The sequence below is a fragment of the Erythrolamprus reginae genome, chromosome Z (assembly GCF_031021105.1).
Source record: "Erythrolamprus reginae isolate rEryReg1 chromosome Z, rEryReg1.hap1, whole genome shotgun sequence".
Classification (NCBI taxonomy): domain Eukaryota; kingdom Metazoa; phylum Chordata; class Lepidosauria; order Squamata; family Dipsadidae; genus Erythrolamprus; species Erythrolamprus reginae.
In genome coordinates this window covers 82,809,613-82,836,489 of record NC_091963.1, presented here as the reverse complement: position 1 = coordinate 82,836,489, position 26,877 = coordinate 82,809,613, and the positions used below count along the sequence as shown (strand labels likewise).

General features: G+C 43.6%; 1 protein-coding gene across 3 annotated transcripts in view; it reads right to left on the bottom strand.

Annotated features, from left to right (window-relative positions):
• Positions 1-1,193: 1,193 nt before the first annotated feature.
• The window catches only part of CRTAP (cartilage associated protein), a 75,905-nt gene continuing 50,221 nt past the window's right edge, over positions 1,194-26,877 (bottom strand). For 2 of the 3 annotated variants that reach the window (XM_070727404.1, XM_070727406.1), the window contains 5 exons: positions 25,280-25,451; positions 20,301-20,429; positions 10,776-10,921; positions 2,902-2,985; positions 1,194-1,837 (listed from right to left, as the gene is read on the bottom strand). In XM_070727404.1, the coding sequence (XP_070583505.1) occupies positions 2,902-2,985; positions 10,776-10,921; positions 20,301-20,429; positions 25,280-25,451 (531 nt within the window). In that variant the 3' untranslated portion in view covers positions 1,194-1,837. The remainder of the gene's footprint in view (positions 1,838-2,901; positions 2,986-10,775; positions 10,922-20,300; positions 20,430-25,279; positions 25,452-26,877) is intronic. The other variant, XM_070727405.1, reaches the window with a different exon arrangement.

Below are 26,877 nucleotides of genomic sequence, written 5' to 3'. Positions count from 1 at the left end.
ATAAAATACAGAAAATAGTATAAGGGCAGACTAGATGGACCATGAGGTCTTTTTCTGCCGTCAGACTTCTATGTTTCTGTGTTTCTATTAGGAAATTTTGGAGAAATTTTATACTTGGGTGGATAGTAGAAGAGATAATAGCTGTAAATAAAAATCCGATGTTCCTAGAATTAATTTTATTCATAAGATTATGATATACAGTGGAACCCCGACATAAGAGCTGCTCTACTTAAGAGCAACTCGAGATAAGAGCTGGGAGGGGAGAGATATTTTTGTTCTACTTACAAGCCCAAATTCGAGATACAAGCGCCAAGGAGCTGTCTCCTGAAGCCAAACGCTAACTTCCGCGTTCGGCTTCAGGAGACAGCTGCGAAGCGGCGCGCGTGTTTTAAAAGGTTGCAGCCGGCCTGGGGGGCTCGGGGGGGTGCTTGCAGCTTTCTTTCTTGCTCTTTTTCTTTCTCTCTTTTACCTTCCCTTCCTCTATTTCTTCTTTTCTTTCTCCTTCCCACCTTCTTCCCTCCCTCCCTCCCTTCACTCATTCCTCTCTTACTCTCCCCTTTCATAAGTTTCCTTGCTTCCTTCCTCTGTTCCTGTCCCTTCCCTCTTTCCTTCCTTCCTTCCCACCCTCCGTCCATTCATTCACCCATTCCTCTCTTGATCGCTTAAAGCCGGTCCCTGGTGCAAAAAGGGTTGGGGACCTCTGTCCTACAGGATTGGGTGGCAGAGAAGTTGAACATATGTAAATTTAAAAGTTTAAGAAAGTTTACAAGTTAAGTGAAAGAAACTTCATTATTCATTTATATGTACATGTACATTTCTTCATTAAAAACATATCTTTCTGCATAATTTAGACTAACTTTGTGAGTTTTTTGAGGGCTGGAACCAATTAAAATTATTTACATTAATTCCTATGGGGAAAAGTCGTTCGAGATAAGAGCTGCTCGACTTAAGAGCCCAGGTCCGGAACGAATTAAACTCGTATCTCGAGGTACCACTGTATAGCAACAATCTGACCTTGGTTTTACTAGAACTATAGAACAATCGTACAGCAACCGCTGATGTTATAGGCCGTATAAATTTATAAAGAATGAACTGTGTAGATAACAGTTCAAATGGGAGGGGTGGTTATACTGTGTTATGTTTTGTTGTTTGTCTTATAAGATATAAGTACAACATTTAAACAAACAAATAAGTATATTGTAAAAGGATAGATTTTTAATGTTTATACAATAAAAAATATTTTAAAAAAAGATGAGGATTACATATAAGTTTCAACATGTAAGTTTGTAAGTATATGACTGCAGTGAGTTGTGCCTTTATTTATTTAAGGGATTTATTTTCTATTCTTCATTTGAAAACCCTTTTCATACAGAATGAATCATAAAGATCCATATCTCTCATCTGTCAAAATCTCATTTAAATCATTATGCCTTTGCTCAGCAGAATTACTAGAAAAAATTGCTGTGTTCCACATTGTTCTATTTTTACTTTGTTTAAACTTCCTTTTTTTCTCTTTATTTTTTATGACTGAGAGCCACCTAAAGTAACCTCATAATGAGATCGGTGGCAAAGAAATTTAATTATAATATTTATTTAAAAGAAAATAAAAAAACAAGGTTAGACTCAATGACAAGACAGAAAATTAATAGGACGAGTCAGGCATCTTATGCAACTTGATAAAGCCCTGATGTATTTCTAAACCTGAGCTAAAAGAAATGCATGGAAATAGTTAGGAGCAATGATGAATAGTCTCTTCTTAACCTTCTTTACTTGTTAAAAATCACTGTATTCCATCTTCTACTTCCAGGAGTTCATCAAGGTATTTTACTGCTTCACCCTAGATATGTTATCACAAAAAAATCGGGCAATATTTTGAAAGTTTAGTTTCTGAGACAAATTTCTATTTTTAAAATAAAATAAAATATAGAATTGACATTAATTCTAGACTTATCAATTTGGTCTAATGATTAATCTTCTGGAAAGAAACCATGAAACAGAACTCTAGTTCTACCTTAGGCATGAAAACTGCTAGGTGATCTTGGCATATCACTTTCTCCTAATTTCTGAAAGGTACTTTATGGTTTTTAATTTATCTACGGCTTTGAAATGTAAAACTCTTTGAAAAGCTAGGCATATCTCTTGATAGCAAAAACCCATAAATGAAGCAGAGGCTAGAAAAAGCAAAATAGCAAGGGAAAATGCTAATTATCATAGAAAAAAAGCTACTTTTCCTCTTTGGTCTATCAAGAGATAATTGGAAATCATGCATAATTAGTTACATAGCATTATATTTTCATGATCTATTTCTCTGCTATTAAAGGGAGCTTGATATGTTACAATATAATATAGGTAGTCCACAATTTACAACCATTCACTTAGTGGCCATTTGAAGGAGCAATGACGTTGAAGAAAGTGCTTATAATTGTTTTTCACACTTACAACCATTGCAGCATCCCCATGATTACGTTAGTCAAACTTTAGATGTTTGGCAATTGGCATGTATTTATAAAGGATGCTATTTCCAGAATTATGTAATAAACTTTTTGTGACTTTCTGACAAGCAAAGTCAATGGGAAAGCCAGATTTACTTAACTACTATGTTACTAACTTAACAACCGCAATGATTCATTTAACAATTGTGGCAAAAGCACATCAAATGGGGTAAAGTTCATTTAGTAACTGTCTTGCTTAGCAAAAGAAATTTTGGACTTAATTGTGGTGAAGTTGAGGACTACCTACCTATAGGCATGGAGAAATGCAAAATATTGTGTTAACATGTCAATTCTTAAAAGCAAAGTTAGGAGTAGAAAAACAGGTGTTCTTTTTTCCTATTACCAACATATAACCTGATCCTTAGTTTCTTTTCAAAATATTAATTTTGCTTTAATCAGCTTTACTTACTTATTCATCATCCATCACGTACTCTTTAGCAAATTCATACATTTTTTTCTGAAGCATTGTTATGTTGCAATATCGAATGGCTTCCTAGAAAAAGAGCAGCAAAGCTACGTGTCAAATTAAAATCCAAACACTGTTTGAAGTCTCAAGTTCAACATGACAAGCCTAGAAAAAATAAGCCTATTCTCATACTGATGTCAAGTCTAATCACACTCTCCAGAAGTCTAGAAGTTTTGATAGAATTGTTAGCCAATCAAATATAATGTACTACTTTTCTTTCTAGACTGTAATAAGCCAACATTTACTTTTATTTATTTATTTTTGTCAATCAAGTACAGGATAGTAGTTTTATAAACATAACATAGAAAATAATGATAAAAAAAGACAATGGGACAAGGCCAGTAGGCACAACGATGTGCTTATGCATGCCCCTTACAGACCTCTTAGAAAAGTGGAGAGGTCAATTGTAGACAATCTAAAGTTGAAGATTTTGGGGTTGGGGGAAGAAACAACAGAGTCAGGTAGTGAATTCCAGGTGTTGTATTTTCTGCAGTCTAGTTTGGAGCGGTTTAAATTTAGTTTGAATCTGTTATGTGTTCGTGTGTTGTTGCGGTTGAAGGTGAAGTAGTCATTAACAGGAAGAACATTTTGTAATATGATTTTGTGAACTATGGTTACAAAATCGGTTCAGTTTGGAGGCGACATAGTTGTAAATTGTCTAATTTCAGAATTTCAAGTCTGGTGGAGTAAGGTATTTTGTTGTGGGAGGAGGAGTGTAGGACTCTCCTTGTGAAATATTTCTGGACACTCTCAATTGTATTGATGTCTGTTATGCAATGCGGGTTCTATACAGGTTATCTGTATTCAATAATTGCTCTGAAGAATGTTTTGTAAGCTCTGGTTAGCAGTTCAATGTTACCAGAGAAGAAGCTGCATAAGATTAGATTGACAACTCTTAATGCTTTTTTGGCAATGTTGTTACAGTGAGCTTTAGAATTTAGGTCATTGGAGATGAGTACTCCAAGGTCTTTGACAGAGTGAGGGTCGTCTGCAATTTCATTATCTCCAAGTATATATTTGGCATTCTGATTCTTTTTACTAATATGTAGGACAGAGCATTTACTGGTTGAAATTTGAAGTTGCCAGTTGTTAGACAATTCTGCTACATGGTCAAGGTCCTTTTGAAGGGTAGCAGCATTGTCGGTAGTATTAAATAGTTTAACATCGTCAGCAAAGAGAACATAATTGCTCATAATATGGTCACAATTTATTTGGAATATGAAGAGTGTGGGTCCTAAGACACTGCCTTGAGGGACACCACTGATGACAGGAGCAAGATTAGATATGGCATTTCCTATCTATCTATCTATCTATCTATCTATCTATCTATCTATCTATCTATCTATCTATCTACCTACCTACCTACCTACCTACCTACCTACCTACCTACCTACTTATCTACCTACCTATTTTATTAGAGTTGAAAGGGACCCTGCAGGTCATCAAGTCCCCCTGCTCAAGCAGGAAATCCTACACCTCCCCAGCCAGATGGCAGTCCAAACTCCTCTTGAAAATGTCCAAAGTTGGGGAGTTGACAACCTCTCCTGGCCGTTCCACTGGTTGATCGCTCTCACTGTCAGAAAGTTCTTCCTTATCTCCAGGTTGATTCTTTCCTTGGTCAGCTTCCAACTGTTGTTCCTCGTCCGACCTTCTAGTGCCCTGGAAAATAGTGTGACCCCCTCCTCTCTGTGGCAATCCCTCAAGGACCTGTATACTGCTATCATGTCCCCCCTGGCCCTTCTTTTCACTAGGCTATCCATGCCCAATTTCAGCAGTCTCTTTTCATATGACTTGGTTTCTAGTCCACTTATCATTTTGTTTGCTCTTTTCTGTACCCTTTCCAGAGTATGTCTCTTTTGAAGTGTGTTGACCAGAATGGGATGCAGTACTCCAGGTGCGATCTGACCAGGGTGTTGTAGAGTGGTATTAAAACTTCTTTCCTCTTGGAATGTATCCCCATTGATGCAGCTTAGGATTGTTTTGGTTTTTTTAGCTGCTGCGGCACATTGCCGGCTCATATTTAGTTGATTATTTACCAAAACTCCGAGATCCCTTTCACAGTTGCTTGAGGTGAGTGTGGTTTCCAGTTTGTATGTATGTTTTGGGGTTTTTTTAAATTTAGGTGCAGGATTTTAGTTTTCTCTACATTGAACTTCATTTTGTTTGTTTGAGACCACTCTACAAGTCTGTCTAGATCTTTCTGTATTCCAAACCTATCCTCTGGGATATTTGCCACTCTTGCCAGCATGGTGTCATCTGCGAATTTAATTAATTCCCCCTGTATTCTCTCATCTAGGTCACTGATGAATATGTTAAAGAGTACTGGGCCTAGGACTGATCCCTGTGGTACCCCACTGCCTACCTCTTTCCATGTGGACATAGACCCATTGAGGACTACTCGTTGGGTGCGGTCGGTCAGCCAGTTTTCAATCCATCTAGTTGTGTTACTGTCAATCCCACTTTGCAGAGTAGAAGATTATGGTCTACTTTGTCAAATGCTTTGCTAAAGTCTAGGTATATTAAGTCCACTGCGTTTCTCTGGTCAATTGATTTGGTCACAGTGTTGAAGAATGAGATGAGGTTGGTTTGGCATGATTTGTTCCTGATGAATCCATGTTGGTTGGGGGTTATTAAGTTGTTTGACTCAAGGCGGTGACAGATCTGTTTCTTGATTATTTTTTCTAGTATTTTCCCAGGAATAGACATTAGGCTGATTGGTCTGTAGTTTCCTGGGTCTGGTTTTTTGCCTTTTTTTTGTAAATAGGGACCATGTCGGCTTGTTTCTCCTATGATCCAGGATTTTTGAAAGATGTGATACAGAGGTTCAGCGATTACATCTACTGATTCCTTTAGGACTCTGGGGTGTAGTCCATCTGGTCCTGGTGATTTCATTGAGTTCCAGTAGGTGGTCTCTTACTGTATTTTTATTAAAGTAGAGTTTTGTTCCGGTTTTGAATTCTGCAGTTGCGGCACAAGTATGTTGTTTTGTGGTATGTTTGTGAGTGAAGACAGAGGTGAAGAATGTGTTTAGTAGTTCTGCTTTCTCTCTGTTGTCCATTACTTCTTTGCCATCTTCATTTTTTAATGGACCAACTGTTTCCTTGGTTTTTGTTGTTGTTAATGTGTTGAAAGAAGCTTTTTAAAATTGTCTTTGACTTTTGTTGCTAGGTTTAGTTCATACTGGGCTTTTGCTGTCCTGATTTTTTCTTTGCAGATTCTGATTGTTTATTGGTAATCTGCTTTGGTTACGTATCCTTTCCAATTTTTGTATCTGTCTTTTTTAAAATTCAGTTTATTTGTTAGGTCTTTGTGTAGCCAACCTGGTTTCTTTTAGGATTTCATGTGTTTCTTTTTCATCGGGATAGCATTGTTTTGCGATCATGGTTCTTAAGATCTCCCAAGCTTCTTGCATGGTTTTGCCTTTTAGGGCTGTTGTCCAAGGGATCACTCTCAAGTTTTCTCTGAGTATGTTGAAGTCTGCTTTTTAAAAATCTGGACTTTGGTGTTGTTGGGTCCAATTGTTTGTATTACTATTATATTGAACTTGAGAATGTCATGGTCGCTCTCACCCAGTACCCCATCTGTTTTGACCCCTACTATCACTTCTTCTCTGTTTGTGAGAATTAGGTCCAGTGTGGCTGCCCCTCTAGTTCCCTCCTCTACTTTTTGGGATATGAAGTTGTCTGCAAGGCATGTCAGAAATTTGTTCGATTTTTCACTTGGTGTGGAATTATTTTTCCAATTAATGTCTGGGTAATCAAAGTCTCCCATTATTACTGTGTTGGGTTTTTTGCATATGTGTATTAGTTGGTTGTCAAAAAGGCTGTCCATTGTTTCTGTTTGGTCTGGTGGTCTGTGGTACACACCAATTGTTGTGTTGCACTTTTTTTCTTTAATGTTGACCCATAAACTTTCTAGAGGGTTTTCTTCTCTTGTAGCTTGAATCTCTGTGGCATTGTAGTGGTCTTTTATGTACAGTGCAACTCCACTTCCTTTTTTGTGTGATCTATTTTTTTTAAAGTTTGTATCCTTTAATCTGTATATTCCAGTTGTGTGTTTCATCCCACCAGGTCTCAGTGATTCCAAATATGTCATATTTGCCTTTGTGGATTAGAATTTCTAGTTCACCATGTTTGTTCCCCAGGCTTTGTACATTGGTATAAAGGCATTTGAGTTCTTTGTGCTTGTTTTTGGGTGGGCCCTTTATGTCTTCTGATTGGTGTTTGGGTGTGTCTCCCTTCCCATCCCTTTTTAGTTTGTTGTTGACCTTGCTTGCTGAAGGACCCTGATTGGTGTTAGGTTCTGAAATATGATTGCCCACCCCACACGGTATTAGTTTAAAGCCCTTCTAATGAGTTGGGCCAGACAGTTTGCAAGGTCATTCTTCCCCATCTTGGTGAGATGTAACCCGTCCCTTGCTAGAAGTCCATCCTGGAGAAAGTGTAATCCGTGATCAAAAAATCCAAAGTTTCTTTAGCGACACCAACCCTTTAGCCCAGTGGTTCTCAACCTGGGGGTCAGGACCCCTTTGGGGGTCGAATCACCATTTCCCAGGGGTTGCCTACGACCTTAATGGGAAAAGACAAATTTCCCATGGTGTTAGGAACTAAAGCTTCTATTCTGGCGCCTTGGAACATATTTTTACAATCCAACCAATCGGACATTTACGGTGGGGGTGTCCCTCTGATCTTCGTGCCAATCAACTTAAAGCTCTGCTGGGAGAATTGGCGCTGGACATATGGTTGCGGGTCGCTACAACACGAGGAACTGTATTAAGGGGTCACAGCATTAGAAAGGTTGAGAACCACTGCTTTAGCCAGTGGTTTGGTTGCAGATTTTTTCGTTCTCTTGTCGGGTGCCATCCACTTGTAGGTAGTATGGACAAAAAAACTATCTCTGCACCCATGTCTTTGACTTTCTTGCCCAGTTGGTCATAGTCCCTCATTGTTGTTTTTTGGTCTTTTCCTGTATCATTTGTTCCCACATGGAATATTAATAGGGGAGAGTAGTCAGTGGGTTTTATTATCTTGGTTATTTTTTCAGTTATGTCGGAAATTTTGACTCCAGGGAGGCAGCATACGTCCCTGGATTGATTTTTTTAAAAAGGTTTTTATTTATAAAACACAGACATAAACAGTAAGGAAAACAAAACACTAAAAAAAGAAAAAGAAAAAGTTTTGTGACGTGCCTTCGTTACAATTCTAATAGTGTTTCTTTTCTATTACACAGAACATGCTTACATCATATAAATAAAATCTAGGTAATGATCTTAATTAGGTATATCTATCTTTTTTCCCTTTTATGTCTGAAAATTCTGATCTTTATTCCCCAAATTTCCTATCACTTATTAATACATCCCTGGATTGATTGTCTGGCATGCAAATGGCAAGTTCAGTTCCCCTGAGAATTGAGTCCTCAATTACAAGCACTCTCCTTTTTTTCTTTTGGCTGTGGGTGTTTGGGGTGTTCTTTTTTGTTTTTGTTTTTTCCTTTTTTTCTTCTTCCTTATTTCCTGGTTGAATCTCTCTTTGGTCAGCTTCCATTCATTGTTCCTCGTCTGGCCCTGTGGCCCCCTCGAAAATAGTGTGACCTCCTTCTCTCTGTGGCAACCTCTCAAATATCTGTAAACTGCTATCTTGTCCCCCCTGGCCCTTCTTTTCATTAGAGTATCCATCCCCAGTTCCAGCAACCTCTCTTCATGTCTTGGTTTCTAGTCCCCTTATCATTTTGGTTGCTCTTTTCTGTACTTTTTCCAGAGTTTATATGTCTCTTTTAACTACTTGTTGTCTTTTTGACAGGAATGCTATAATCCAATCATGTAATGGTCTGAGATGCCATAGGATTTAAGTTTCAGAAGATGTTTATCATGAACTACTGAATTAAAGGCTTTACAAAAGTCTATGTAGATGCATCTATTGTTTTACCCTGATCAAGTTGAGTGATCCATATGTTTTTGCAGTGTAGGAGTTGCAGATTACAGTAACAGGAATTTTTTTCCTGAAGCCAAATTGTTTCAAGATGTTTGGTTTCAAGATGGAGTGTGATGGTTTGGTTTATGATTGATTCCATAACTTTGCAATGACACAACCCAGAGACTGATCTGTAATTTTTGATGTTGCTTGGATCTCCTTTTTTGAAGATGGGGGTGACTATTGCAAGTGACCATAGTTTAGGTAAGTAACTAGTTCTGAAAAAATCATTAAAAATTATGCTTAGAGGTTCAGTCAGAGTTGAGGAGAGCTTTTTAAAGAAGTAAGAACATAGTCCACCAGGTCCAATAGAAAGAGATGGTTTTAAGTTGTGTAATGTCTTTCTAACATTTTCTTCTGTAAAATCAATTTGTGTTAGATCATTAAATTTGGTTGTAGTACTACAATGGAAGGTCGGGGATGAGCCATTGCTGTTGACAAAGACTGAGCTAAAGAACGTGTTAGAGAGGTTAGCTTTAACAGTTTCATCATTATAGTTTTGGTCCTTTAAAGGTAGGGATGGGTCTACTGTCTTTAAGTTTATTGTTTACAAAATTTCAGACGCAGCCGGTGGACTTCGTTCGTAGAAGGTTTTCTTCCTGATGGATGTGATAATTGGTGCATTCAGTCTTTATTTAGTGACATAAATTTTTGTAGCACCTTTTAAAGTTTGCAACATAGCACCAAATAAATCTTTTTTTGTGATTGAAGGTTCCTTATTTTTATGTGTAATTTATTTTTCTTGGTTTTGGGGAATATTAGTGTTACATATAATTTAATGACTCTTTGGATTTCAAATAAAGATACATTGTAGTAATCTTCAGTACAGCTGCAGAATATTGTGTGCCAATCAAGAGATGAGAGGCTGGCTTCAATGATGTCATAGTTGGCCTTTTTAAAGTTGTACTTGGTTGTTCCATCATTATGGTGGATTCTGCAAGGACATATGTTGAGAAAAAATTCAATCGTGCTATGGTCATTGTTAGAAAGGGGTTCTTTTATTTGTAGTCTGTAAATTTAGTGTAAACTGTTGCAGAAGATGAGATCAAGACAATTGTTGAGTCTAGTATTGTCTGTAACCAGTTGATCTGGTCCTAGACTAGTTGAGTGAATGATTTCGGTTGTACATTCATTTAGGGTCCAGTTTATATGTGGTAGGTTTAAGTTGCCAAGAAATATAAGAGGATGTGGGTAGGAGGCAGCCCACGTTAGTAATGAGGTTAGCTTGTTTGCATGTGGGATGTCATAATCAGGGGCTCTATAACATAGAAGGAAGTGAAGTGTGGTATCTAAGGTCACTTCACAGATGATATTTTCTGGAAGATAAAATTCTTGTTTAACTTGCACATTTTTTAGGTTCAATGATTTCTTATAGAAGATTGCTACTCCACCCTCTACGGGTGACGCAATCAGATCTGTAAACGTGATAGTCTCTTACTGTGATAATGGAATCTGGGAGGGATGCGTTTAACCATGTTTCGCAGATAAATATTATGTCAGTTTTGAATTTGGCAGTTTTTAGTAAGAGAAGGAATTCAAGTATTTTGTTAATGATGCTTCCTGAATTAATTAGTTTGCATTTGAGATTATCAGTAGTTGTAGAGGAAGAAAGGAGTGTGCATACCTAGTCTTGGTTTAATTGGAGTTGGTTTTGGTTGAAGGTGGATTGAAGGTTAGGATGGATTTGGGTGATGGTAGTTTGAATGTTATGGTTTATGGGAGGTATGGCAGGTAGATCCTGGTTGGAGGTGGATTTAGAAGTTAGGATGGTTTTGGATGGTGGCGGTTTGAGGGTTGGATGGTGGAATTCAGGTCTTGGTTTGATGCAGCCAGCACGGTAGTACTTACAGCTCTAGGGTGGAAATCTTCATCTGTGAGTCCCCATTTATCTTTATGATATTGGTAATAGACAAGATTCTGTTTCATCACTTCATCTTTCTGGTCAAAAAGCATGTAACTAGCAACACATGGAGCTGCATTCTTCAAATCATTCACTAAATTAAATATGCAATAAATTAAGTCAACTTCTCAAAAATATATTATTGTAACAACATACACTATACAAATATAATACACTTTAATCTGAAATTAGATTTAATGACTGAAATGTGATGCATAGTAGGAGTATATATTCCCAACTAAAATTATTCAATTTATAGTATTAAAAGTAAATATGCCATGTTAGCCTTAATATCAGAACTATGTATTCTTTCTTCATTTCATCTGCATTTTTAATTTCATTCTGATAATGGCAATATATTATAATTCATAGGTATCAAACTTGATTTCATTGATGACTGGATCAATATTATGGCTGTCTTCCAGGGGAGGGGAGGAGGAGGGGCATGGCCCGGGATGGACACAGCTGATTGGGTGGTGGCCCAGGAGCATGGCCAGCTTGACATAGCTCACGTGGGTAGTGCTTGTGCAGGCCAGGCAGGGTTAAGGAGGGAATCCAAGGGTCTCTGGTGGATGGAGTGGTGGGAGGAAGGTGAGGCGAGGCAGGACAGTTACAGCCAGAAACCAATGGCCACTACATGCGTGCTGCCCTTTGGGTGATGGGGAGATGGTTTCTGGTTGTAACTACAGCCTGCCAGAACTTCTGCTGTCCAACTAGAAAGCCTGATGCTGAGGTGTCGGGTGCACAAGAGTAGTGCTTCACTAGCAGGCCCAGCAGGAAGAGGGGGAGGGCACAGTGCTTACCCACTCACTACCAGATCCAATATGTAGTGTCCATCTGGGCTTCTTCAAAGCATGGTGGCAGTGAATAGGAAGCGGTGCCCATCTCAAGGCTGGAGGAAGAGGTACATTCCACGGGAAGTGGGCCTTTGAGCCTGGGGTACCAGTTCAGGCAAAGCCCTAACAACTCTGACCCTTCCCCATGTTGCCTCTGCACATCCTTGTGATTGATAAGGTGGCAGGTGGTATGCAGGAGCCGAGCAATACTACTTCTGCGGGCAACGTGGTGGGAAAGGAAGTGTGGAGCAAGGGGAGAGCACACTTTCCTGCCCTTCATTCTCCGACCAGGCCGAGCATGGCCGCTATAATGCAGCGTAGGGGCTCCCAGAAGGATACAGCACACCCTATCCATCCTCTCCACAAGTGTGTGTGGGGGGAGGCACTGCCACTGCCACACACAGAGTATGGGAGAGTATGAGGATTGTAGGACAGTGGCTGGAGAGGCAGGCCAGTGATGCAAGGGCTGGCATGGTGGGGGTGGTGAGGAGGGGCAATGACAGCAGTTGCTGCATTCCCCAATCCATGAGGAAAAGGAGATAATGGCGAACAAGGGGCGAGCAATCAATGAGGCAATACTAGCATGTGCACACACTAGTATGGGGTGGGCCAGGCCTGTGCATTTGCTGTCTCCTGTGCATGCTGGGGTGGGGTGGGCCAGACCTGTGCATGCATGCGCATACTGCCTGTCCTCATACACACCCTTTGAGTTGTTGTGGGCTGGGCCGAAGCAACATGGACCAGCCCCTTACAATTTTCAGAATGGCCGTGCAGGCTGGATCCAACCACTTCCTTGAGATTGACACCCCAGACCCTGAATTTGACAGCCTGATTTAGATCATCTCTATGTAAAAGATGCAAAGCAAAGTGAGCACTCTTTTCATAGTGATTCAAATAGTGCTTTTAGGAAAATCAAAGGGATTATATCATTTTGGGCAGAAGATATAATTCATCTGCTGAGCAATACTATTTTCTTTTGGTATTATTGGGTTTCATGTATTAATGATTGTGGTTTAGACAACAGTTCTGACCAGTCAAAATGGCTATTCAAAATCAGGTACAAACAAAGAACCAATCAGACACCAGCTTGGCTAAAGACCAAATGTAAGGGCCCCTGGCAAGAATGACAGGTCCCTGCTCAATTTCCTGTGATAGACAGTAAACACTAAAGCTCAAAACTGCCTATAATTTGTAAAAATGACAATATGTACTAATGATATATGAAGTGCACATAGTAATAAACAGCACAATCTTACATTAATTATAACAAATAACCTGACAGAATCTAATTCAGCATTCATGACATCAATAGCTTAGATTTCTGAAATAACCAAACTTTTGGAAAGACATGAATACTGGAAGACTTCAGATTGTGCAGAATGCAGCTGCGAGACCTATCACGGGCTTTCCTAAATATGCCCATGTTACTCCAACACTCCGCAGTCTGCATTGGTTGCTGATCGGTTTCCGGTCCAATTCAAAGTGTTGTTTATGACCTATAAAGCCCTTCATGGCATCAGACCAGAATATCTCCGGGACCGCCTTCTGCCGCACGAATCCCAGCGACCAGTTAGGTCCCACAGAGTTGGCCTTCTCCGGGTCCCGTCAACTAAACAATGTCATCTGGCGGGACCCAGGGGAAGAGCCTTCTCTGTGGCGGCCTCGACTCTCTGGAACCAACTTCCCCCAGATATCAGAGTTGCCCCCACCCTCCTTGCCTTTCGCAAGCTCCTTAAAACCCACATCTGTCGTCAGGCATGGGGGAATTGAAATTTTCCCTTCCCCTCTAGGCTTATAGAAGAACCGTTGTACCTACCTGAACGGTCTTCTCGATGCCCTGGAAGGAGAGTCCAGCATGGGTTTTGCTCAAGTCTTATTGGTAGGACTGAGTTTCAAATTAACATAAATACATAATAATTAGGTACCGCCCCCTTGCTGCCCCAAGTAGCCAGTTTTAAAAAACGAAAAGATGTAAATTAATCAACTTTATTAACAACCATAATGAAACTTTAATAACAATCAAACAAGAACTCCCATGGTTCTTAGGGAGGGTATGGACTCTCCTTCCAGGGCATCGAGAAGACCGTTCAGGTAGGTACAACGGTTCTTCTCCCATGCCTCCTGGAAGGAGAGTCCAGCATGGGATATACCCAAGGTTTAATGTTCCAGGGAGGGAGATTGATGAACCATGGGCTGTACCTCCCCGCACACCTTCTGGAGTACACGTCTGCCAAAGGCCGCTTCAGCCGAAGCGAAGGCATCTAACTTGTAGTGACGAATAAAAGTTGTGGGTGAACTCCACGCCGTGGCTCTGCAGATATCTTCAAGTGGTGCCTGCGTCGCCCAAGCTGCCGAGGAAGCCGCACTCCTTGTTGAATGAGCCTGTATACCACTCGGTGGAGTCCTTGAACTCGCCTTGTATGCCTCAACTATACACATCCTTACCCACTGGCTGATGGTATTAGAAGACACCTTGCAGCCCATTTTACTAGAACTAAATGACACAAACAAGGCCTCAGTTTTGCGTAAACTGCTGGTACGCCTGATGTAAAGTTTCAATGCTCTGCGTACATCTACCTTGTGCCACTTAAGTTCTAAGGGGTGATCTCCCCGAGCACAGAAATCTGGTAACACCAGCTCTAGAGCTCTGTGAAAGTGTGTGTTGATTTTTGGAAGAAAGGTGGGGTCCAGGCGTAAACAAACTCTGTCTGGATGAAATTGACACAAATCAGATCTTACCGACAACGCGGACAGTTCGGACACCCGCCTAGCCGAGGTGACTGCCACCAAAAAGGCCGTCTTGAAGGAGAGATAACGCAGTGAAACAGTCCTTAGCGGTTCGAAAGGTGGCCCCGTGAGGGCCTGAAGGACCAAAGTTAAGTCCCATGTTGGGAAACGATGAACAGGAGGAGGGTGTGTGTTCGTAGCCCCTCTGAGAAAGTCCTTAATCCACGGGTGGTAAGTTAAGGATCCCCCATCGTCCCATTTTATAATAGTGGCAAGCGCTGCGACCTGGCGCTTTAGCGTGTTTGGCGCCAGACCTTTCTCCAAACCTTTCTGCAAGAATTCCAAGATAGGTATGACCGAGGAATCCTCTGGTCGTAAGTTCCTGTTATTGCAGAAGGAATGGAAGGCTGCCCATGTCGCCTGATAAATGCGGACGGTGGACGGGCGTCTGGCCGCTTGAATAGTTGTAATAACATTCTCGGGAAGGTGACAGCTCCTCAACCTGTCCCCTTCAAATGCCATGCGGTTAGATGGAACCATTGGGGTTCCGGATGGTACACGAACCCGACTGAGGGAGATCTGGTCGTTCGGGATCCTCCACGGTGGAGAGATGGACAGTTCCTTGAGGTCCGCAAACCAAGGTCTCCGAGGCCAATGCGGTGCCAGGAGGATCACCTCCGCTTCTTCCATCATGATCTTCCTTACCACTGATGGAATAAGTGGAATTGGGGGAAAGGCGTACAGTAGGGCCTTTGGCCACTGAAGATGTAGTGCATTGACTCCTTCGGCTCCCGGAGATGGAAATCGGGAGTAGAACCTCGGGAGCTGGGTATTTTGGGGAGTGGCGAACAGGTCCACCACCGGTTCTCCGAACCGACGTGAGACTTCTTGAAATAGAACCGGATCGAGTCTCCATTCCGTCGGGTCCAGTTCCTGGCGGCTGAGCCAATCCGCCTGTTTGTTGTCCTCCCCCGCAATGTGTTCTGCATGCAGGGAAGAGAGATGAGTCTCTGCCCAGTCGAAGAGAAGAACCGTCTCCTCCATCAACCTGAGAGAGCGCGTTCCGCCTTGGTGATTTAAATGTGCCCTGGTCGCTACATTGTCCGTGCGTACGAGGACGTGCTGACCTTCCAGTAGGGTAGAGAAGGTCAGCAAAGCCAAGCGGACCGCTCGCAGCTCCAAAAAATTGATATTGATTGGACGTAGCTCCTGGGGGCTCCAGAATCCCTGAGCTACCTGAGAGTGGACGTGTGCACCCCACCCTAACAGACTGGCATCCGTGGTGAGGATAGTATGGCGGAATGGTCCGAAGGGTGTGCCCTGCCGCAGTGCTGGGGATCTCCACCATCTCAGGGAAAAATGTAACTCGCGACTCACAGAGGTTAGACGGTGTGTATGGCTTAGTCTTCGACGCTGAAATGGGAGTAAAGTCCACTGGAGCAGTCGGTAATGGTAACGGGCCCAAGGAACAATGTCCACGCAGGAGACCAGGGTCCCCAGCACCTTGGACAGAAAGGACAATGGGACCCGTCGTTCCTGTTGCAAGCTGTTTACCAGAGAGCAGATGTTGAGTTGCCGCTCTGGAGAGATATATACTTTCTGGGCGACTGTGTCTATCACTGCCCCCAGATGAATGAGTCTGGTGGCCGGAATCAGGTGGCTTTTTGGCATATTGATGGTGAAGCCGTGAAGTTGTAGACAACGCATCGTGGTTTGCAAGTCCTTGTGCGCCCTCTGGCGATCTGGAGACAGAAGTAAGATGTCGTCCAAATATGCTAAGATTCGGATTGGACGGGACCGTAGATCGGCCAGCAGGGCGTCCAGTATCTTCGTAAAGGTACGTGGGGCCGATGACAGGCCAAAGGGCATTGCCCTGTACTGGTAATGGACGTTGTGTAGACAGAATCTGAGAAACTGTCGATGGTTCAGGTGTATGGGAACATGTAGGTAGGCCTCCTTTAAATCGACCGAAGTAAGAAGGTCCCCTGTTCGAACCGAGGCCAGAATGGAGCGGAGGGAGCTCATCTTGAACCGTCGGTAAAAAACATATTGGTTCAAACGTTTGAGGTTCAAGATGAGTCTGCAACCCCCGGAGGCCTTGGGTATGAGGAACACCCTTGAATAGAAACCCGTACCTATGGAACTGTCCTGAACGGGTTCGATCGCTTGGATCTGTAAAAGGTGGAGAATTTCCTGATCCAAGAGAGACCTCCTTGCGGGGTCCCTGGGTACGGGGCACGCGACGAAATGCTGTGGAGGGCTGTACATAAATTCTATTTGTAGTCCCCGGGTGATGGTGGCTAATACCCAGGGGTCTGAAGTGGTTGCTAGCCATTGTTCGCTGAACTTTTGTAGCTTGCCCCCCAGAGGAATGCCGTCCAGGCAGTCACTTGGAACGCCGAGCATTGCGTTGCTGGTATCCCCGGAAAGGTCGTCTTGTTTGGGAGAAGCCTCTGCCCCGGTATTGGGAATACTGCCTGTCATTCCTATACGATGATGAAAAGGCACCCTGGGAGTAAGATCTGGCCGGCTGTGAATTGGCCGACCACGAGTCCCACCGAAAGGACTGTCTACGGGAGTACGGGCCAGTCCTTCGGTCCTGGCGGCGGAAAGATCTTGGAAGGACTTTCCTCTTATCCTTATCCTCCACCAGGACAGGATCAAGGGCCTCCCCAAACAACTTTGTGCCCTCAAAGGGAGCAGAAGACAATGTCCACTTCGACTTGGCATCCACCTGCCAGTTTCTTAGCCAAAGTAAACGTCTCGACGAAATGGTGGACGCCATAGCCCTGGAGGCAAATTTAGCGGCATGCAGAGTAGCATCAGTGGAAAATTCCGCCGTTGCGAGGAGCTTATTCAAGTCCTGGCGCAATCGAGTCTCGTCCGGGCCCAGCCTCGCCTGAACCTCCTGGATCCACATGATGGATGCCCGACTGAAGAACGAGGCAGTGGAGGCTGCCCGAAGAGCCCATGCCGCCATCTGGTGGGTCTTCTTGAGAAGTGTCTCCGCCCTTCTTTCATCCGGTTTTAAGTTGTCCGCTGTCTCTGAAGGTATGACAGCGCGGGAGACCAAAGTAGCCACTGGCTTGTCCACCGGGGGAAACTGTAGCAGGTTTTCCATGCTGTCGTCAAAGGTATAAAACCTGCGTTCCAGGTTGGAGGGCCCCTGCGCCGCAGCCGGATGCTGCCATGGGCGCTTAATATTCTCGAGAAAAATTTCCAGTGCAGGAACCTTGTCCGATTCCTTGGTTGGCTCCTTGCATAATGCTGCCGAAGTGCGTGGCCCATCTCCTGGCTCCACTAGTGGTGTTGCTCCCGGCACATCCAAGGCCTGCTTTGCCTTGTGTAATAAAACCCTAAACAAGGAGGGTTTAAAGAGGCCGGCCACTGGTGGCTGCTCCGGAAAGGTGAATTCGTCATCTGACAGGTCATTTCCGTGGTCACTGTCTTCCTCAAAGTTGGAGTGGTCAATTGACATAGAATCCAACCCAGTAGGAGGCGGTGGTGCTGACCAGATGTCTCTGGGTTGGATAGGCTGAGATGGAAAGGCATTGGCCCGCTGGGTTGCTGCAGCTATGCCCTGCGTATATGCATTGGCCACAATGTCCTGGAGAGTAGGTGCAAAGGCCTGCCAAGCATCTGTATGGTCTCTAAGACCTGCTGCCGTTGGAGTAAAGGTAGATGAGGGGACATAGAGTGGCGTCTGTAACCCCGCCTGAGGCAGTGCTTGGCTATGAGAAGAGGAAGGCCTCTCAGGCCTCGCTGCAGTTGATGGCAATGGAGGAGGAATCTGCCTGTCAGGGGACCAGTCTCTCTCTGTTGCGGTGCCCTGGAGGCCCATGGAAGCAGCAGGTGGAAAAGCAGATGGAGGAAGAGGCTGGAAAGGGCCTATAGTGAGTCCACCTACGATGGGGGGGAACAAGGCCGCCTCCAAACGCTGCTCTAGGGCCTTGATCTTCCTCTCAGCCTCACGAAGGGAGGAACTTGATTGGGAGGACTTATTCTTAGGCTTGGTGGCCTTATCCTTCCCTTTGACAGGTGTGACAGTCTGGGCCTGCTCCTCTGCACTGACCAGTTGGTCTGCCATATTCATTAGTATAATATGGGGCAGCGTACTCACGATCGAATCCACAAAGCGTGCACAGCCACAGTTATTTTTGAGAAACAGAAGGCTCTCACTTGCAAGCAATGGCATGCAGACAGGACTGACAGCGAAAAGGCAGCATTGCAATAGGCTGTCAGCCTACCACGTGACCTCGTCGGCTGTCTCCGGGCAGACTTCAGAAGACTGACACTTGGCCAGCTGCCCATTTCGCGCCTAATTAAAACGGCAATGCTATGCCGTTCGCGCTTCTGGCACGTTGCCAGCGAAAAACATGGCGGCCAGAAGAATCGCCTCACAGGGCGAGTGTGCACTCAGCGAGGTCGGGAAGCCTCGCCGCAGCCGCCATCCGACGCTTCGCACGCCGCTCGGAGGTTGCCGAAGCCTCCCTTTGCCGCTCGCCCCTGCGAGCGGTCGATCAGCTGTTAGGCGGCTTTAAAAGGCCGCCGCGGTTTCCCTTCGGCGTTCTTTGTCTCCCGCCGCCCCCGAAAATGGGGAGGGACGGACCCCCCCCATCTGGGGTGATTTGGGCTTATTGGACCACCAGGTCCTAATAATAATTCAATTATAGCCCGGTTGCTCCTCGGTGGGCAGTACCCGCTGAGAGAAGAGGCCCCAAAAGGAGAAAAGGTGGGGGTGGTGCCCGCGGAGGGCAGAGACCCCATCAGATCAGGAACCTATTGAATGAGAAAAAGGGAACAAAATTACAAGGTTCACATAATATTTATTAACATTAATTCACTTTTATATACTCAACCTAAAGGGGAGAGAAAAAACTCATGTCCTTAACCTCGACTGAGTTTTTTAAAACTGGCTACTTGGGGCAGCAAGGGGGCGGTACCTAATTATTATGTATTTATGTTAATTTGAAACTCAGTCCTACCAATAAGACTTGAGCAAAACCCATGCTGGACTCTCCTTCCAGGAGGCATGGGAGAATTTATACATGGTATGTTTATATGTATGATTGGTTCTTTAAATTGGGATTTTTTAGATTATTTTTAATATTAGATTTGTTTACATTGTCTTTTTTATTGTTGTTAGCCGCCCCGAGTCTTCGGAGAGAGGCGGCATACAAATCTAATAAATAAATAAATAAATAAATAAGAGGGGGGAATCATCTTCACAGGCAAATTACTCTATAGTAGAGACTCCTGTAAAAACAACAACCCACATTTGTACTGCTTTCCATCAGGAGCAGACAAAATTGTGGATATGATTACATAATTGAAGCCCTGTCGCTTTAAATAACAATAACAACAACAACAATAATAATAATTTATTGGATTTGTATGCTGCCCCTCTCCAAAGACTTGGAGCAGCTCATAACAGCAACAAAATACAATATGATACAAATCCAATATTAAAATTAATTTAAAAGCCCATTATTACTAAAAAAACCCACTTTCAATTCTACACAAACACACCATTCTCAAATGCTAGAGTCAGAAATATTGGGGGAGGGTTAGTCTCTCTATGCCTGGCGGCATAAATGTGTCTTTAACATCTTGCGGAAGGCAAGGAGGGTGGGGGCAATTCGAATCTCCAGGGGGAGTTGATTCCAGAGGGCTGGGGCCACCAGAGAGAAGGCTCTATCCCTAGGTCCTGCCAGATGGCATTGTTTAGTTGATGGGACCTGGAGAAGGCCAACTCTGTGGGACCTAATTGGCCACTGGGATTTGTGTGGCAGAATAAACATTTATGGAAAAACAAGAAGAGGAGGCTTCAATTGCATCTTGGCATTTTAGCTCTCATCCAGACATCTTGCTAGAGTCAGTTTCAGCTCAAGAACAAAACTCTTAACTTACATTTATAATAGGCAAACTGCAAGTAGTGATACATAGTTGCCACAAATTTTTCCACAATGTAGCCTCCTATGACAGGTGTCAGATCAATTTCGCATCTCAGTTTGCATTTAAGAACTTCAGTATAGTGATCTAAAAATAAAATCTGAACATTACTTACTTAGAACATTCCTAGAACAAGTCATTAGTTTAACTATTAAAAATAATTCTGAATGTGTTGGGATTATGCAGGGTTCAAATAATCATTCTGATTCATTTTTTTCTGAGTGAATACTAAAACTGCCTCAACCCAAAGGTCTCTTTCCACTTCTTTTCCAATTGAATTAATTCGGCCCATTTCAGTATTTCCATTTGAGGCACAGAGTTCTTATTTTCCAGCTTTTTCCAAGATTTTTCCTCAAAATTAAGGATTGCAATATTGATTGAAGCCAACACTATGAGTCACAGCAAATCTATTCTAAACGATATTTAATAGGAATTGCTTTGTAAGCATTTCATGGTAATTCAAGCAAGCAGGATAACATTCAACATTGTTGTGATATTGGGACACAGAAAATAACTTTTCTAATTTATTTTTCCATATTATGCAGGGTGCTATAAAATATGGTATTTTGAAAAAGGAAATCAAATCCAGAAAAAATGTTGTTGATTTTCCCCCTCTCAGTTTGTTTTTCAAATTATCTCTCACAAAGCTTTCCCCACAAATTTGGATATGGGAATCTAAAAAAGAGAAATAGGAACATGCAGAGCTAAGCCTATTTTAGCTTCCTAAATCAATCCCTTCTGCCCTACAACTTTTCATGAACCATCTTGCTAACTTGTACTAACTGCTTTTTCACTAATATAGCTGTACAGTAATACCTCGTCTTACGAACTTAATTGGTGCCAGGAGGAGGTTCGTAAGGTGAAAAGTTCGTAAGATGAAACAATGTTTCCCATAGGAATCAATGGAAAAGCTATTAATGCGTGCAAGCCCCAAATTCACCCCTTTTGCCTCATTAACCGCTGGCATTCGGATTTTGTCCGGAGGGACCCTCATGGGTGGATTAACCGAAAACTCAACAGTTACTGTCCGGCTTGCAATGACTGGAAGGGAAGGGAGGGAAACGCACGGGCGGTTTGTACGTGCGTCTTCTCTGATTTTTTGTGTCTGGGAGGCCCCACTGGGGTTCCAGAATCATCTTGCGGGAGTCCAGTAGCGGTTGGGGAAAGGTTGGGGAAGCCCTTGCCGGATTCGCGCTGTGCCGCCACCCCTATCTGTAAGTTCAGGCAGAAACCTTTCTCTCTCTCTCCTCCCTCCCTCCCTCCTTTCCCCTCTTCCTCCTGGCCTCCCTCCTCCTCCTCTTCCTGTATTCCGCCTCCCTCCCAGCCTCCGGGCCACATTTGCCTTCCTCCGCCACCACCGGCGCCCAGCTCCTCCTCCTCTTCTTGCTTCTTTAGAAGATGACAGCCGGCAGCGCGGAGGCTGGGGATGGTGTGCGTGTGTGGAAAGGGTCAGCGGGAGAACTGGGGGGAGCAGTGGCCACTCCTCCCATCCACCCAGAAGCTGAAAGTTCTGCCTTTTATTTAGCAGCGTTTCTTTCAGCTTTGGAAAAAACTAAGCAGCACGGAGCTTTTGCCAGCCCAGCCCCTTAACTCCTCCCATCCACCCAGAAGCTGAAAGTTCTGCCTTTTATTTAGCAGCGTTTCTTTCAGCTTTGGGAAAAACTAAGCAGCACGGAGCTTTTGCCAGCCCAGCCCCTTAACTCCTCCCATCCACCCAGAAGCTGAAAGTTCTGCCTTTTATTTAGCAGCGTTTCTTTCAGCTTTGGGAAAAACTAAGCAGCACGGAGCTTTTGCCAGCCCAGCCCCTTAACTCCTCCCATCCACCCAGAAGCTGAAAGTTCTGCCTTTTATTTAGCAGCGTTTCTTTCAGCTTTGGGAAAAACTAAGCAGCACGGAGCTTTTGCCAGCCCAGCCACTTAACTCCTCCCATCCACTCAGAAGCTGAAAGTTCTGCCTTTTGTTTACCAGCGTTTCTTTCGGCTTCGGGCTGGACAGCTGGAGCTAAGCAGCACGGAGACATTGCCAGCCCAGGGGCGTTTTACATTAATTCCTCTGGCCGCTTAGCTCCTCCCATCCATCCAGAAGCCGAAAGAAAAGATCAGAAGCTGGGGGAGTCGGGGTGTGTGGAAGAGGTCCGCGGGAGAACTGGGGGGAGCTGCGGTGCCTAGACACCCGCCTGCAGCAAAACCACCCCGCGACCACCACCTTTGCCCCTAGGGGAAAGACCCAGCCTGCTGCTTGCTTTCCTGGGATGACGCAAAGACCACCTTCGGGAGCTTCCCAGCCGGGTCCCTTCCACGGAGCTGTGGCTGCGGTTCCCCCCAGTTCTCCCGTTGACCTCTTCCACACACCCTCACCGCCCCCAGCCTCTGCGCCGCCGCCCGACTGTCAACTTGTAAAGAAGTGAGAAGACAAGGAGTAGCTGGGTGCCGATGGCGGCGGAGGAAGGCGAATGCTGCCCGAAGGCTAGGAGGGAGGCGGAATACAAGAGGAGGAGGAGGAATAGGAGGGAGGCAGGGAGGAAATTCCGGAAATGACAGTCACAAGGCAGGGAAATCCCTGCTGCAGTAAGAGAGCACAAGGTAGAGCGCATGCGCAGTAGGAGAGCCCACGCCCCCGGCTCGGGTTCGTAAGGTGAAAATGGTTCTTAAGACAAGGCAAACAAATCATGAAACCCGGGTTCGTATCACGAAATGTTCGTAAGACGAAGGGTTCGTATCATGAGGTACCACTGTATTTTCAATAATTAAGGATGTAATTAAACATTACACTGTCTAATTACTATGATTTTGATCTCAATTTCAGTTACCGTATTTTTCGCTCTATAAGACGCACCTGCTGATAAGATGCACCTAGATTTTAGAGGAGGAAAATAGAAAAAAAATATTTTGAGCCAAAAAGTAGGCTAAAATATTTATTACAATAACACTGCCCTAGGGGAATTGGGAAAATATACAAACAAGCAACATCTCACTTTTCTCTTCCGAAAAGCCCGCAGCCAGCGAAGCGCCTCTCCGCTCGCCAAGTGCCACTTTGCTGCTTGCCTTCCACCTTCCTTACCGCTGATGCAGAGCGGCTTCCGAAGCAACGCAAAGACGGGTGAAGGTGGCTGGGCCGCTGACAGGGACAGGCGGCGAGCGCTCGGAGGGGGCACAGCCCAGAGCGAGACTTGGCCTCCGCTGCCGCTGCTTTTTGGGCTTGCGCCGCCCCCCCCTCCCTGCCTGCATCTTCGCTCCATAAGACGCTGCTGATTTTTCATCCTACTTTGGGAGGAAAAAAACTGCGTCTTATGGAGCGAAAAATACGGTAATTCTTTTTTGTTTGATTGATTTCTTGATTTTTTTCTCTCCAATCTAGATTATAACTATTCATTGGCTATTTTAGGCCTTGTGAATAATGTGTCATATTGTAGGACTAATTCATACAATGTGTACACTAAATAGGTAGGCAGAAAGAAAGAACAATTTTGTGCAGAAGCTAAATGTTTCTTATATAATGAAATAAGTGATCATAAATATTATATGTAGGCTTCTTTTATGTGAGAAAGGGATATATGGAAATTCTATTTTCAGTGAAAACTTGATATTATAATCAAATTTAATTAAATATGAAATAAAAAATACATTTATTTATTTAATTTATTTAATTTCATTTATATGCCGCCCTCTCCTTCAGGACCCAACAATAAAACAGTACAGTAAAAAGTCAATGCAAACATTAAAACAGTAAAAACTCCACTAATATAACCCCACTATAAACAATAAAACCCCTAATGATTAATAATGATTAAAAAAAACCTGATCCAGACAATACAATCATACCATCACACATACCAATAAAAAATGGCATCAGCTGGAAGTAATCTGTTAATGCTCATGGCCCCCAGACCTGTCAGCAGAGCCAGATCTTCACGGCTTTTCAGAAGGCCAGTAGGGTAGGAGCAGTTTGGCCTGGGGGGGGGGTAGTTGGTTCCAAAGAGCTGGGGCTGCCACAGAGAGGGCTCTCCCCCATGGGCCCGCCAACCAACATTGCTTAGTTGTTGAGCTCTGGAGAAGGCCAGCTCTGAGAGATTGGTCTAATTGGTCTCTGGGAGGTATGTGGCAGGAGACGTTTCAGAGACTAATCCAGAATGTGGCTGGACAAGCTGTTGTGGGTGTACCTAGTTGCACCCACATAACACCAACACTCCGCATGCTGCACTGGTTACCAATTAGTCTCCAGTTACAATTCAAGGTGTTGGTTATCACCAATAAAGTCCTAACTTGGCTTAAGACCTGACTATTTTTGGAACCTTTTCAAGGGTAACCCTATATAGAGCACATTGTGATAATCGAGACATGAGGTGATGAGGGCACGAATGACCGTGAGTAGAGTCCAGGTAGGTAACTGGTGAACCATTTCTGAGATTACGGACCCTTTCTGAGGGGGTTAAAATTTCTCCCCCAAACAATGGACAGATAATATGATCATTTGGAGGAAATGTCCAGAGCTTTTCAGTCGTCGGAATTGAGTCTAAGCCTGACAGTTTCAAGGCACCGGCACATAACATCAACTGCTTCACCTGATTATGTCTGACACCAGCTATACGGTATGAGCTCGAAGGGCCAGAACAAAGAATCGCTTTCAAGTAGCGAGTCCTCGTTCCCTGAGAGCGGCCTACCCTTTTGCTCCCATTGTACCTGACGTACTACGTACATACTGTATATGTAGATCTAATTTATGTTTTGAACAAACGTCTTCATCTGTACAATCACTAGAATAACCATATTTATGTCAAAGATGAATCCCTTCATTTTTAATTCTTATTCTCACTCTCCGCCTCTACCGATTGGCTGAAAACTGATTATTATAAAGCACATAAGTGGGTGTGAAATTTAGAAAGTAAGGATTCTTTCCAGAAACTGTTTCATTACTTTAGAATATAACTGACCACTCACCTGTGATAGACAGATAAAACTCCTTAAAATCTGTAATCTCTCGGGAGCCTTCACAGGCAGCTGTACAATCATAATAGGCTTTATAGAAATCAGGAAGTGCCAGTTCCATGTCTGAAATTGAAGTCTTCCAGTTTTCTCCATTGTAGGCCCTTACTGCTCTGACAAAGAGAGTCTAAAAGGCAAGAAAAATTGAAGGAATGTGACAAACCTTTTATTTGAATGATCTAATTTAAGACCAAATTTTATGAAATTTAAATTTTGCTTTGCTTTACTCTTTCTTTTTCTTGGGCAGAGATCCAAAGAGGTCATTTCTCTAATACATAACTTATCAATTATACTTTCCCTCCTATGAAACGTACATTGTCTTAGATTTATAGAATCTGCTAATAAAGTTCTGCATTATTTATTTCTTTGTTTATTTATTTATTTATTGTTATTTATTTTTAGAGTTGAAAGTGACCATGCAGGTCATCAAGCCCAAACCCCTGCCTGAGCAGGAATCCTAAAGCACCCCAGCCAAATGGTAGTCCAATCTCCTCTTGAAAGTGTCCAGGGTTTGAGAGTTCACAACCTCTGCAGGCAGGTTGTTCCACTGGTTGATCGCTCTGACCGTCAGGAAGTTCTTCCTTACTTCTAGGTTGAATCTCTCCTTGGTCAGCTTCCAGCCATTGTTCCTTGTCCGGCCCTCTGGTACTCTGGAGAATAGAGTGGCCCCCTCCTCTCTGTGGCAACCCCTCATATACCTGTATACAGCTATCATGTCCCCTCTGCCCCTCCTTTTCTCTAGGCTATCCATGCCCAGTTCCCGCAATCTCTCTTCGTAAGTCTTGGTTTCAAGTCCCCTAATCATTTTGGTTGCTCTTTTCTGCACTTTCTCCAGAGTTTTAATGTCTCTTTTGAAGTGTGGTGACCAGAACTGGATGCAGTACTCCAGATGTGGTCTGACCAGGGCGTAGTAGAGTGGTATTAATACTTCCCTGGTCTTGGAGTGTATCCCCCTGTTGATGCAGCTAAGATAGTATTGGCTTTTTTGGCTGTTGCTGCACATTGCTGGCTCATGTTTAGTTGATTATCCACCAAGACTCCAAGATCTCTTTCGCAGTCACTACTGCTAAGTGGGGTTTCTCCCAGGTTGTATGTGTGTCTAGGTTTTTTTTTACCAAGGTGAAGGACTTTGCTCTTGTTGATGTTGAACATCATGTTGTTAGTGTGGGCCCATAGTGTTAATCTGTCTAGATCTTTCTGTATTTTGAGCCTGTCCTCTAGGGTATTGGCTACCCCTGCCAGTTTGGTGTCATCTGCGAATTTGATTAGTTCCCCTTCTACTCCCTCATCCAGGTCATTGATGAAAATATTGAAGAGTACAGGGCCCAAGACAGAACCCCACTGCCTACCTTCTTCCATGTGGATTTGGAACCGTTGAGGACAACTCGTTGTGTGCGGTTGGACAGCCAATTGTTTATCCATCTGCATGTGTTGTAACCTACCCCGTTTTTTTTCTAATTCGTGGATTAGGAGGTTGTGGACAACTTTATCAAAAGCTTTGCTGAAGTCCAAGTTTATGAGGTCTATTACGTTGTGTTGGTCCACTGATTTGG